Here is a 13,129-nt window from a genome sequence, read left to right on the forward strand (position 1 = left end):
CACTGGTGCATGGCATAGGCAGAAATCCAGAGATTACTACCCTTGAGGTTCTGCTTTTCAGTTTCCTACCTAGCTCCCTGTATTCCCTCTTCGGGACCTCATCTCTTTTCCTACCTATGTCATTGGTACCAATATGTACCACGACCTCTGGCTGTTCACCCTCCCCCTTCAGAATGCTGTGGACCCATTCTGAAACATCCCTGACCCTGGGAGGCAACATACCATCTGGGACTCTCTTTCACATCCACAGAATCTCCTGTCTGTCCCCCCATCCTATGGAATCCCCTATCACTACCAACCCCCTCTTCTTCCCCCTTCCCTTCTGCACCACATGACCTGGCTCAGTGCCAGAGACCTTGTCACTGCGGCTTTCCTCTGGTAGGTCATCACCCCCAAACAGTGTCCAAAGTGGTATACCTGTTATTGAGGGGAATGGCCACAGGGGTACTCCGTACTACCTGCCTATTCTCTGTCCTTCCCCCTGACAGTCACCCAGCTACCTGCCTCCTGCAGCTTCAGAGTGACTGCCTCCCTGTAGCTCATCTATGTATTCCTCATTATCCCGTAGGAGCCGAAGGTCATCCAGCTGCAGATCCAGTTCCCTAACAGTCTGTAAGGAGCTGCAGCTGGATGCCCCTCATGCAGATGTTGTTATAAGGGAGACTGGATGTCTCCCAGAACTTCCACATCTCACAAGCTGAACACACTACTGACCCTAGAACCATTCTCACTACTCTGTCCTGGCACTAAGGGAAACACCAATGCAAAGAAAAAGGAACTTACCTTCGCCTCTTCTCTCTGGAGCCTCTTGAACCAAAGCCTCAACTCCCCACTCCAACACTGGCCACTCCACTTATACCTGCCTTACCTTTATTTGCTGCTGTTAATCAGCCAATCAACTGCAAATGTGCCTCATTTAGACTCTTGCAAGGTGAAACTCAAGCACAGGCACAGAGGCTCACCTCTTTTCAAAGGTCCTGCTCCAAATCTCGTTGCCCTCTTCAATACATTTAGTTACCTCTTTTAAAGAGCAATTAGTCAGACAGGATCTCCCATCAGCAGTCCCTGCCTTTCCAAGTTTAGATTAACCTTGTCCCTCAGAATTTTTCCAATTTCCCCAACACTGATATTAGAACAAGTATCTTAATTACCTGGCTTATCCTTGCTGGAATTAATGACTAAAAGTACACTGTCACTTTTTCAGTCCAACAGTCATCTGGCATCTTGCCTGTGGCCACCAAAGATTTAATTGAAGTCAGGGCCCCAGCATTCTCCTTCCTTACCTTCCATTGCAGCCTGGGATACATGTCATCATGCCCTGGAGACTTATCCATCTTTATGCCCACTAAGACACCTAATACCTCCAGAATTTGACTGTCCCAACTGAAATATCTAAAACATTTGAGAAGTATTCAGTTAAGACCCTGCCCTTGTTCTCTGCCTTCGCATACAGCTTGCCCCTTCGGTCCCTAATGGGCCCTCTTTTTCCCTGGTTGCTCTTCATATATTTGTACAATGCCTTGGGATTTTCCTTAATATTATCTGTCACAGTGATATTTTAGGGCCTCGCTTTTCCCTCCAAATTTTTTCTTCAAGCACTTACCTTCTGTATTCTTGAAAGACCTTCCGTTTTCAGTGCATGTTAGCTGCCAAATGCTTACTTCTTTAAAAAAAATAACACCTTCTATCCCTTGACATCTCGGGTTCCCTGGACTTGTTCTTACTCCTCACCCTTATTTGGCCCTGAACTTCACTATTTCACCTTTAAAAGACTTCCAGTTACCAAATTTAGATAGTCTATGTTTGCTAGGTCCCATTTAATGATATTAAAATCAGCCTTTCAATTTACCAATTCAGACCAACCTACCAATCCTTATCCCTTTCCATAACTACATATAAATTTATCAAGAATGGTCAATATCCCCAAAGTGCTTGGCCACTGACATTTCATCCACTTGCCCAGCTTTATTCTCTAGAATTAGGTCAAGCAGTACTCCTTCCCTAATAGGACTATCTACATACGCTCAGAAAAGCCATCACAAATTCCACCCCGTCTAATCTTTTCACATTTAGACAATCATAGTTAATATTGGTGAAATTGCATCTCTTATGATTTGCTTACGTATTTGCTCCTCTATCTCCTGCTGACTGTTGGGAGGCTTCTACCATAATTCAAGGTAAGTGACTGCATGCTTCCCCCACTGCCAAGGTGAGACACAATGCAAACTGGAACTCTTCATTTTTCACCTGGGTAATTTACAAACCAGTGCTATGAACACTGAGTTTTCCAATTTCAGGTAACCCTAACCTCCTGTGTTCCCCTCTCTTTTTCCAATCCACCTCCACACCTCCATTTTTGTTCCCTTTCCCATACCCCCCTTGTCCACCATCATCCATTGTCATCCCACTCCCACACCTAGTTCCATCTGCCCTTCAGCTCTCCCTTAATGGTTCCCAGTGTCAACTTCCTTAAGATTATAGCACTTGTAGCCTTTGTGTCCCTGCTTATTGCCCTACAGCATGTAAATGACTCCATTTGCCTCTCTCCCAACTCCAACCCCTACCCTTCTCCCACCTAGCTCTTTCTGTCCATCATCCTCCCCCCCCCCCCCCCCCAATCCACCTATCACCTACTGGCCCATCTCACCCCTCCCCTCTTTATACCAGCTATCTTCTTTCTCCCTCCTGATGTAGTGCCTTGACCTGACAGACAATTCCTCCCCCCCCCCCCACACACAGATGTAACTCAACCCACTGAATTCCTCCAGCACCGTCTTTTTGTTTTGCAAGTGACACTGTTTTTATTTCTGAGCTGCACCCACATGACCTCATTTGAAGAGCCTTAATTGCATTCTCTCATTACTGTAGTGATAGACTACTTGATTATATATGCAATGACTCCTCTTGTACATTCCCCCCCCCACACCTGAAACTACCCCAGAATGCCAAGTTGCCAGTCCTGCCCTTCTTTCACCTATATCTAGTGATAATAAAAATGTCATATTCTGAGATCATCTGCCTTACCAGTCAGGTTCCTTGCACTAAAATCCAATTTAGCATTCCAATTCTTCCACATGCCCAAGTCTGCTCTGCTAACCAGACCAACTTGTTTCTCTTCTATATGAAAGAACCTCGTTACCAACACCCCACCCCTAATTGTCTCCCTTTCCCCTGACAATATTAGTTTAAAATCACTCCAAAAGCACAAGCAAACTTACCAGCAAGGATATTGGACCTGTTCCAGTTGTAGCTTAACATGTCCCACCTCCTCCAGAAACATTCCCAAAGATCCAAATATCTCAAGCTCTCCCCCCTTGACCATGCTTTCAGTTACACATTCACCTGACCTATCTTCTATACTCAGGAGCATGCAGTACTGAGAGTAATCCAGTGATTACAACCTTAGAGGTCCTGCTATTTGATCTACTACCCAACTCCCTAAATTCATGTTCCAAGGCCTCATCCTTCTACCCATTATGTTGATACCAACATGCATCATAACAACTGGCTGTTCATCCTCCCCCTTCAGACTGTGCTGCAGCCAGTTTGAGGCATGTGATCCTGGCACTCGGGAGGCATTGTATCATTTGAGAGTCTTGTCCACAGGCACAGAAATATCTGTCTGTCACTATTGCTCTCTTTGCCTTTTGCCCCTCCTCCTATACAGCACAGCCATCTGTAGTGCCACAAACTTGGCTCACAAGAGGCCACATCTCTTCTCTCCCCCACCCACTCACAACAGTATTCAAGACACCGTATCTGAAAGGATTCACCTGCACTACTTGCCTACACCTGCAACTCTTTCTGGCAGTCACCCACCACTTTTCCACCTGTGCAGGCATTGCTTGCAGTGTGACTAGCTTGTTAAACATGTTATCCACAATGCCCTCAGCATCACAGATGCTCCCATAGCTGCCTAATGCAGTTGTCAGGACCTGTAGCAAAACACACTTTCTGTACATGTGGCTGTTGAGGACATTTGAAATCTCCATTATTGCCCATTCTATTTTGGTTCTATGTATCTCCCATACATCTGGGCTCAGCACTTCACTCATGTTCCCTGCTACCTCTCCCTCCAAACAATGTTTCTTTAAAAAAAAAGTACTGGTTATGCTGGAGACCCACTTTAGATTGCTATTGCAATCTAAATTCCCTTCAAAAAGCAAATTGCTGGAGCAACTCAGCAGGTTAGGCAGGATTTGTGGAGGCAGAGGGTTTTTAAAAAAAAATACATTCAAGAAATGTGGACTTTGCAGTCTGAGCCAGCATTTAATTGCCCATCTCTAGATGCTGTTGAGAAAGTGGCGGTGAGCTACCTTCTTGAACCACTGCAGTCCTTGAGGAGATGCTGAGACGAGTGTACCAGGATTTTGACACTGCGATGGTGAAGCAACAACAAAATGTTTCTAAGTCAGAATGGTGTGTGGCCTGGAGGGCAACTACCAGTTGAGGGGTGTTCCATGCTTTTGCTTCCCATGTCCTTCTAGCTGGAAGAGGTTGTGGGTTTGGAAGGTGCTGCCAAAGGGGTCTTGGTGAGTTTCTACAGGGTATCCTGTCGATGGTACAAACTGCTGCTACTGTGCATTGGTTGTGGATGGGGTGCCCATCAAACAGGCTGCTATGTCCTGTATGGCGTTGAGCTTCTTGAGTGTTGTTGAAGCTGCACTCATCCAGTCAAGTACAGAGTATTCTATCACACTCTTCTGCCTTGAGCCTCGTAGATGGTTGACAGGCTTTGGAGGTGCTTTACTCAAAAGACTGCAGAGTGATTAATGCTGAGCTTTTAGTAACCAAGGTGGTAGATGTGGTCTACATGGACTTCAGTAAGGCCTTTGATATGGTTCCACATGGTAAGCTGCTGTGGGATCCAGGGTGAGCTAGTTAATTGGATACCCAGTTGGGTTGATGGTAGGAAGCAGAGGGTAACAGTGGGACATTTTTTTCTTGGACTGGAGTCCCGTGATTAGCGGTGTTCCCCAGGGTTCAGTGCTGGACCCATTGTTTTTTGTCATCTATATCAATGATTTGGATGAGAATGTACAAGGCATGATTAGTACGTTTGCAGATGACACTAAAATAGGTGATGTCATTGACAATGAAGATGGTTATCAGGATTTACAGAGGAATCTACATCAGCTGGTAAGTGGGCCAAGGAATGGCATATGGAGTTTAATTTGGATAAGTGCGAGATGTTCCATGTTGGGAAGACAAATCAGTAGGATATCCCCAGTCAACAGTAGGGCCCTAGGGAGTGTTGTAGAACAGAGGGGCCTTGGAGTACAAGTACATGGTTCCCTGAAAGTGGCATCACAGGTAGACAGGGTGAAGGTGGCTTTTGGGACACAGGCCTTCATCAGTCAGGGCATTGAGTATGGAAGTTGGGATGTTATGTTGCAGCTATACAAGATGGTGAGGCTGCAGTTGGAATAGTGTGCGTTTACTTTTGGTCGCCCTGCTATAGGAAAGATGCCTTTAAGCTGGAAAGAGCACAGAAAAGATTTAAGATGATGTTGCCAGGAGTCAAGGGACTGAGTTATAGAGAGGTTGAGCAGGCGAGGACTTTTTTTTTCATTGGAGCAAAGGAAAATGAGGGGTGATTTTATAGAGGTGCATAGATAGGGTGAATGCACAGGTCTTTTTCCCCGGGTTGGGGAATCAAGAACTTGAGGACCTAGGTCTAAATGAGAGGGGAAAGATTTAATAGGAACCTGACAGGTAACTTTTTCACCCAGAGAGTGGTCAGTATATGGAATGAGCTGCCAGAGGAAGTGGTTGAGGCAGGTACATTAACAACAATTAAACAGGTACTTAGACAGGTACGTGGATAGGAAATGTTTAGAACAATTTGGCAAAATGGGATTAGTTTAGGATGGGAACCTTGGTTGGCATGGACCATTTGGGCCACAGCCCTTTTCTGTGCTCCATGAGACACACTAATAAAGCTTTTTTTAAAACCCAGAGGGCAGCAGATTTGGTGGAAGCAGATATGATAGCAATGTTTGAGAGGTATTTAGACAAGCACATGAACAGGCAAGGAGTGGAGGGATAGAGACCATGTGTGGGCAGATGGGATTAGTTTAGTTTGGCATCATGATTGGCACAGACTGTGGGCCAAAGTAGTAAATGCTTCTGTGCTGTATTTTCTATGTTCTATGAATTAGGGGGTGTACTGGTGGTAGTTTGTGGCGAACAGGGCTGTGCACTTCCTGAAATCGGAAAATTCAATGTTCATAGCATTGGGCTGTAGGGGGCCCAAGCGGAATCTGACCTGTTGTTCTTCTAGTTTGTGTCTTGGCCTCTTTGTGGCTGCACCTATGATCTGTCCGCAATGGTCATCTTGAAATGACATGCCACAGAAAGTTCAACTCCTCCCATTTCCACAGCAACTCATCTGTCCTCAGCCTTCTCCAATGCCACAGTGAGGCCAATCTGTGGTGGGGGTAGGGTGAAGGGGGTAAATTGGAAATCTCCAAACTGAAAATTGAGAGATTTGTTAGGGCAAGGTATTAATTACTGACTCAAAACAGAGATAAAAGGTTTCAATCACAAACATTTAAATCAGATAATCCATTTAAAAGAAACAACAGGGCTAGAATAGCTGGCGACAGCAAAATGATTCACAAATAGTTCCAACGTTGCCATTTATTACCAGGTTCTGGAATTCACACAATGCACAATACCAAATGAGAAAATACCAGAGAATATTAAAAGCATCTAATTTCCTGTCTTTCAGCAATATCCCTAATTTTGATTTCATCCACTGTGAAAAGCCATACAAATCCAATGAATCTCAAATAACTGTTCAAAGTCCCTTTAAAACTTTCAAATTAAATTCACAGCAATTCTTTGAAGTGTTCAATATTTTAGAAAATATTCTCTAAGGAATGGTTCTGCATGCAAACATGTTCACCTCAAAATGCAATAGTGATGAAAATTAGGGCCGGAGATTGAACAATGTGGGAATGTTTCTGGGAACTGAAGTAAAATACAGGCAGGGAAAAGAAATTCTAACAAAATTTAACAGCAGAAAGCACATCAGGGCAAAGGAAAACAAGCAGAGGGGCAAATGAGGAAAAGGCAAAAGTTGGGCTATCACCTGGAGATCTATGGATTGGCCCCCATATCTTTCAGCCCATAAGTCTTGGAATTCAACTTGAAATCTTAAAGCTTAAAGTACCATTTCTGTTTTTGCCAGTTCCTACGCTGCTTACAATAGCATTTCAAATAATTTAACACTGCTATGAAAACACAAACTGTAAAAAAAATGAACAGTACATTCCCACAGACACTTCTGGGAGAGGCATAGATGTTAAACATTGGCTTCCAACGTGCATTCAGATCCATCTTCAAGGAGCAACCAGTCATTTCTCACACTGGTCCACTAGTGTAGCATACCACAACTTAACCCCCATTTATACCGAGTTTAGGCAGACTGGGAAATAATCTCAGTTTAGCACAAGTACACCCCATTTTGTTAAACAATACTACTGATGTGGCTGTGTCAGATTGCACTCGTTTCCATGCAGAGGGCCATTACTTAATGAATGCTTTATTCAAGACACTGTATGTCATTTGAAATAAAATGACACAAGCATACCAACTTCCTTACTATGGCATGGAGTATTTTGTTATTTATTGTTTGTTGTATACACACACACACACACACACTGCTCTCACCTCCACCAACCAAAATCCAGATAGGTCTCAGCATGTCAAGAGTCTTGCCAAATATTAGGAAAGTATTCATTGGACTTTGCCCTTTGTATTGAAGTGAGCAATGTAATTTGTACACACCAAGCAGCTGCCAACTTCTGTAAGCTGGTTATAGGTTAGAAATAGCAATCAGAACTGAAAAGTGTGTAGTTGGTTCATCCACTATTGTTGAATTTGAGACTTAAAAATGAGAAAAATTCTATAGACCCAATGCTAAGACTTTCTGCATTCTCCTTTCATTTGCCAATAGAAACCAAATCCAATCAGCAGCAAGATAATCCCAGAACGTGGCTTGCTCCGCTTCTGCTTGTTCCAAGTATATATTGATCGATCCAAAGTTTTTTTTAAACATTAGCAGATGAATCTTAAGTTTGTTGCATTTAGGACTGTTCCTTAAACTGAAAACAGATTCTTTGTTGTAGATCCACTTTTGCTAGAAGTATCATCGTGTGACTGGTACCCAATAAGAGTTTTCAAAGACAGTCCTAAGCGTTCTTTGTACAATTGCCTGCAAAACATGTTTAATAAAGTACAAAAATCAATATGAAGTGAAAATCAGAAGTACCGCTGACAGCTAAAATATGCCCCATGGCAAAACAAGAAATACTTGGAGCTAAATCAACAAGTCAGTGGAAGGCTACTTTCAGATGATGATTTCATTCTTTAAATTCTTGATGTGCCCAGGTTATTAAGTCTCTCATCATAAAACAATCATTCCATCCAGGCAACAATTCAGTGAACCTTTGTTACACTCCTATCAAATGAATATCCTTCCATAGGCAGACCAGGCCCATACACAATGTCACAAGTGCCCTATTTAATTGCAGCTTGATGTCTTTAGTCTAGTCCTCTTGCAATAAAAGCCCTCAGTTTGCCTCGATTACTTGCTGGGTGTCTGCACATGATCTATGTACAAGGACACCAGGACCAACACCTTTCAATCTGTCCATTACAAAAAAAATTACAGTACTTATGTTTTTCCTAATGAAGTGCTTGGCTTCATTTAGTTCCACCTACATGATGTCACCCACACAGAACTCCAGAAACCTGACATGCTCAGGACTTTGGCAGTTCCAATCTTGCAGATTTTCTGGATTTTGGGATGTTATTTTTATTAATACTCCACACCTTCAATTCACTTTATTGTAATACTGTATAACATCTAAATAAATTTTCTAGTGAACATCAAGAGGCAAAAAGGGAATGCAGTAAATAACCTGGTGAGCCAGATGCCAAACCATTGGAATTTCTCAACAGTTGTATAGAGGATTACTAGAATTTTACTATAGGATTACTGTGAGCTCTGCCTCTTCCTTAACCTACACTATCCATCTTTGAATCATCATTGGAACCATAGAATTATACATGCCTTTTGGCTCAACTCATCCTGCTGACCAAGTTGCCTACCTTTGTCTGCTTTTGGGTCATATCCCTCTAAACCTTTCCTATCCATGTACCTGTCCAAATGTCTTTTAAATGTTGTAATTGTACCCACCTCTACCGCTTCCTCTTACAGCTTGTTCCATATATCATCACCCTTTGTGTGAAATGGTGGGGCTGATGGGCTGAAGTGTTTATTTCAATGCAAGGTGTATGAGAGGCAAGGCAGATGAAGTTAGAGCCTGGATCAATGCATGATGTCATGGTCATGGTTGCGAGAGGGACAAGACTGGCAGCTCAACATTCCAGGATTTCCATGCTTCAGACGTGATAGAGAGGCAGGTCAAAGAGGTGGAGTTGCAACATTACCAATCAGGGATAATGTCACAGCTGTACAGGACATACAGGAGGGCTCATCCACTGAGGCAATATGGGTATAGCTTAAAAATAGGAAAGGTGCAATTACTGATGGGATTATACTGATAGCCAGAAGGATACAGAGGAAAAGATATGGAAAGATGCAAAAGCAATAGGGTTGTTGTAGTGTGTGATTTTAACTTCCCCAATATCAACTGGGACTTCCTTTAGTGCAAGAGGCTTAGACAGAGCAGAATTTGTTAGGTGCATCTATGAGGATTCCTTGACACAGTATGCAGATAATCCAGCCAGGAAAGGGGCCACACTGGACCTTGTATTGGGAAACGATCCTGGCCAGGTGACTGATGTTTCAGTGGGGCAGCAAACTGAAAACAATGATCATAACTCCTTAAGTTTTTAGTTATAAGGACAAGTCTGAACCTAGAAGGAAAGTATTTATTTGGGACAGGGCAAATAACAACATTATTAGGCAGGAGCTTGGGAGAACAAATTGGGCAAGTCCACATCTGGCACATCTAGGACAGGCACGTTCCACTAAGAGAGAAGGAAAAAGATGACATTGTAGGGGAACCATGGATGATGAGAGGAGTTGTAAATTTAATGAAAAGGAAGCATATGCAAGGTTTAAGAAGCTGAAATCAGACAGGGCTTTTGAGGAATATGAAGAAAGCTGGGAAGAACTCAAACAGGGAATTAGGAGCTCCAAAAGGGCCCTTAAATGTCCTTGGCAAGTAGGATACAAAGAATTGCAAGGCATTTTGTTTAGTACATTAAAAACAAGAGGGTTACTAGGGAGACTAGGGAGAGGGGAGGACTGCCAAAAGGATAAAGGAAAGAATGTTGAAGTACTAAATAACTACTTTGCATTGGTAATCACCAAGGAGGGGGACATGGAGGATAGTGAGATCAATGTGGGATATTCTAATATGTTAGGCCATTTTGACATCAAGGAGATGGTGATGGGTCTCTTGAAGAGCATTAATGTGGATAAATCTTCAGGGCCTGATGCGATATATCCCAGGTTATTGAGAGAGAGGAGAGGAGATTGCTGGGGTTTTGACAAAGATCCTCGTATCCTCTCTAGCCTCATATGAGGTCTGAGGACGGGAAAGTAGCCAATGTTTTTCCCTTCAAGGGAAGTAGGGAAGGAAATCACATCAGTGGTAGGGATGCCATTGGAGGGGATTCTTAGGGATAAGATTTATTCACATTTGGAAGAATGTGGGCTAATCAGGAATAGTCAGCATGGCTTTGTGCGGGTCAGGTCATGTCTTACAAACTTTAGTTATTTTGAGAAGGTAATGAGGGTAGGGCAGTGGACGTTGTCCACATGGACTTCAGTAAGGTGCTTGACAAGATCGCTCATGGTAGGTTGATTAAGATGCATGGGATCCAGGGTAAATTGCAAGTTTGGATTCGGAACTGGCTTGCCCATAGAAGACAGAGAGGAGGGGTGAAAGGTTGTGACGTGGTAGTTTGGATTCAGAATTAGCTTGTCCATAGAAGACAGAGAGTAGTGGCTTATGGGACTTATTCAGGCTGGAGATCTGTGACTAGTGGGATCTGTACCGGGACCTCTACTGTTTGTGATATATACAAATGACTTGGATGAAAACATGGATAGGTAGTTCACAGACGATAGAAGGATTGGTGGTGTTGTGGATAGTGTAGAAGACTGCCAAAGCATACAGCAAGATATTGATCAGTTGCAGATATGAGCAGAGAAATGGCAGATGGAGTTTAATCTGGCCAAATGTGAGGTATTGCACTTTGGAAGATCAAACATAATGGGACAGTACACAGTTAATGGCAGAACCCTTAAGTGTTGATGCATAGAGGGATCTTGGGGTCCAAGTCCATAGCTCCCTGAAGGTGGGTGGATAGGTTGATAAGGTGTTAAAAGGCGGCATATGGCATGCTTGCCTTTATTAGTCGAGGTATTGAGTTCAAGAGTCAGGAAGTTGCAGCTTTATAAAACTCTTGTTAGGCCACATCAGGAGTATTGCATTCAATGTTGGTCGCCTTATTATAGGAAGGATGGGGCTTTGGAGAGGGTGCAGAAGAGGTTTACCAGGATGCTGCCTGGATTAGAGAGCATGTGCTTTCAGGAAAGGTTGGACTAACTAGGGTTGTTTTCTTTGGAGCAGCAGAGGCTGAGTGGAGACCTGATAAAAGTTTAAAAGATTATGGGAGGTATAGATAGGGTAGACAGCCAGTATCTTTCCCCCCCAGGATCAAAATGTCTAATACTAGAGGGCATGCATTTGAGGTGAGGGGGCAAGCTCAAAGGAGATGTGCGGGGCAAGTTTCTTTGCACAGAATGGTGGATGCTTGGAATGTGCTACCAAGGGTGGTGGTGGAGGCAAATACGATAAAGGCATTTTAAAGTTACTTAGGCACATGAATGTGCAGGGAATGGAGGGATATGGATATTGTGTAGGCAGAAGAGACTAGTTTAGTTAGACATTTACTTGGTTTAATTAGTTCGGCACAAGATCATGGACTGAAAGGCCTGTTCCTGTGCTGTAATGTTCTACGTTCCAAGGGGTTCGGTTGAAGTCAGTGTGCCAATCATTCTCGATGAGCTACGGTGAGTAAGTGGGGTCTGGCTTTCTGTTCCCATTTCTAGTCAGATCTGCTTTTGCAAGGGTCCTAGGATGAAGGAAAGAAAATACTTCACCCAACTCCTGCTCATAATTCACTGATAAGATTAGTGCATCTGTGAACTATCCTCCAGTGAGCGAGGATATGGTCAGAATAATCAAACAAGCTTCAACCCCAGCAGATTCTAAAAAACTCCCGACAAGCAGGAAGTGAATGAATCAAGAGCAATCTACTCGCCCTCTGGAGAACTGGGTCATTGAGTCATAGATCATAGAACAGTACAGCACAGGAACAGACCCTTTGGCCCACAATGGCCCACTAATACTCCAGATGTGGCCTACACCACATGCAAACAGGCATGTGGTGTAGATCCTCCAATCCCTTGCCTGTTCATGTGCCTGTCTAAATGCCTCTTAAACATTACGATCACATCTGCTAGGGAGAAACAGAAATGGTAGAACAAGGGTCATTTGTCAATTAATGTTATATGGAATTGCACAGCAGCAAAACGGCTTTGAGAACATTGCAAATTATTATACAGAAGTTACATCAGGAAAGAGGCTAGTTAGTCCAGTCAGTGCTGATAATTATTCTTCACAACCATACTGTTCTCATTTCCCTTCAATTTGAAGATATTTGTCCTCACACCCCACCAACTATTGAAATCATCTGCTCTATATCCTATTCTTCAAAAACTTAATTCACATGCATAATGAAAATTTCAATACTTTCACACCCTCATGCAAATTATACACATCTCAGAAGTCCCCATACACGAGGGAAGTAAACAAAATAGACTAAATCATAGGATGAAACAGAATCGTTCACCAACTTTTAACATTGAAGATTGTGACACCAGCACTTACCCTATAGAAACAACTGCTTCTCTGTTTTGGCAGTTTCCTGTCCAGATTGCTATTTTGTCACCTTTCGGCCTGACGTTTACAACAGCTCCACATACCTCGTCACTATACTCATCGAAGGCCTCGCCAATCAGACACAAAAGCTGGTACAGGGAACAGGAAAAAAGAAATTACAATATAGAATTAAGGTT

At 43.1% G+C, this 13,129-nt stretch overlaps 1 protein-coding gene across 1 annotated transcript in view; it reads right to left on the minus strand.

Annotated features, from left to right (window-relative positions):
* Positions 1-6,624: 6,624 nt before the first annotated feature.
* The window catches only part of eif4e1c (eukaryotic translation initiation factor 4E family member 1c), a 37,478-nt gene continuing 30,973 nt past the window's right edge, over positions 6,625-13,129 (minus strand). The window contains exons 6-7 of the mRNA XM_052027332.1: positions 12,942-13,081; positions 6,625-8,221 (exon numbers count right to left, since the gene is read on the minus strand). Of these exons, the coding sequence (XP_051883292.1) occupies positions 8,107-8,221; positions 12,942-13,081 (255 nt within the window). The 3' untranslated portion in view covers positions 6,625-8,106. The remainder of the gene's footprint in view (positions 8,222-12,941; positions 13,082-13,129) is intronic.

This window comes from Pristis pectinata, chromosome 12 (assembly GCF_009764475.1).
Source record: "Pristis pectinata isolate sPriPec2 chromosome 12, sPriPec2.1.pri, whole genome shotgun sequence".
Taxonomy (NCBI): Eukaryota; Metazoa; Chordata; class Chondrichthyes; order Rhinopristiformes; family Pristidae; genus Pristis; species Pristis pectinata.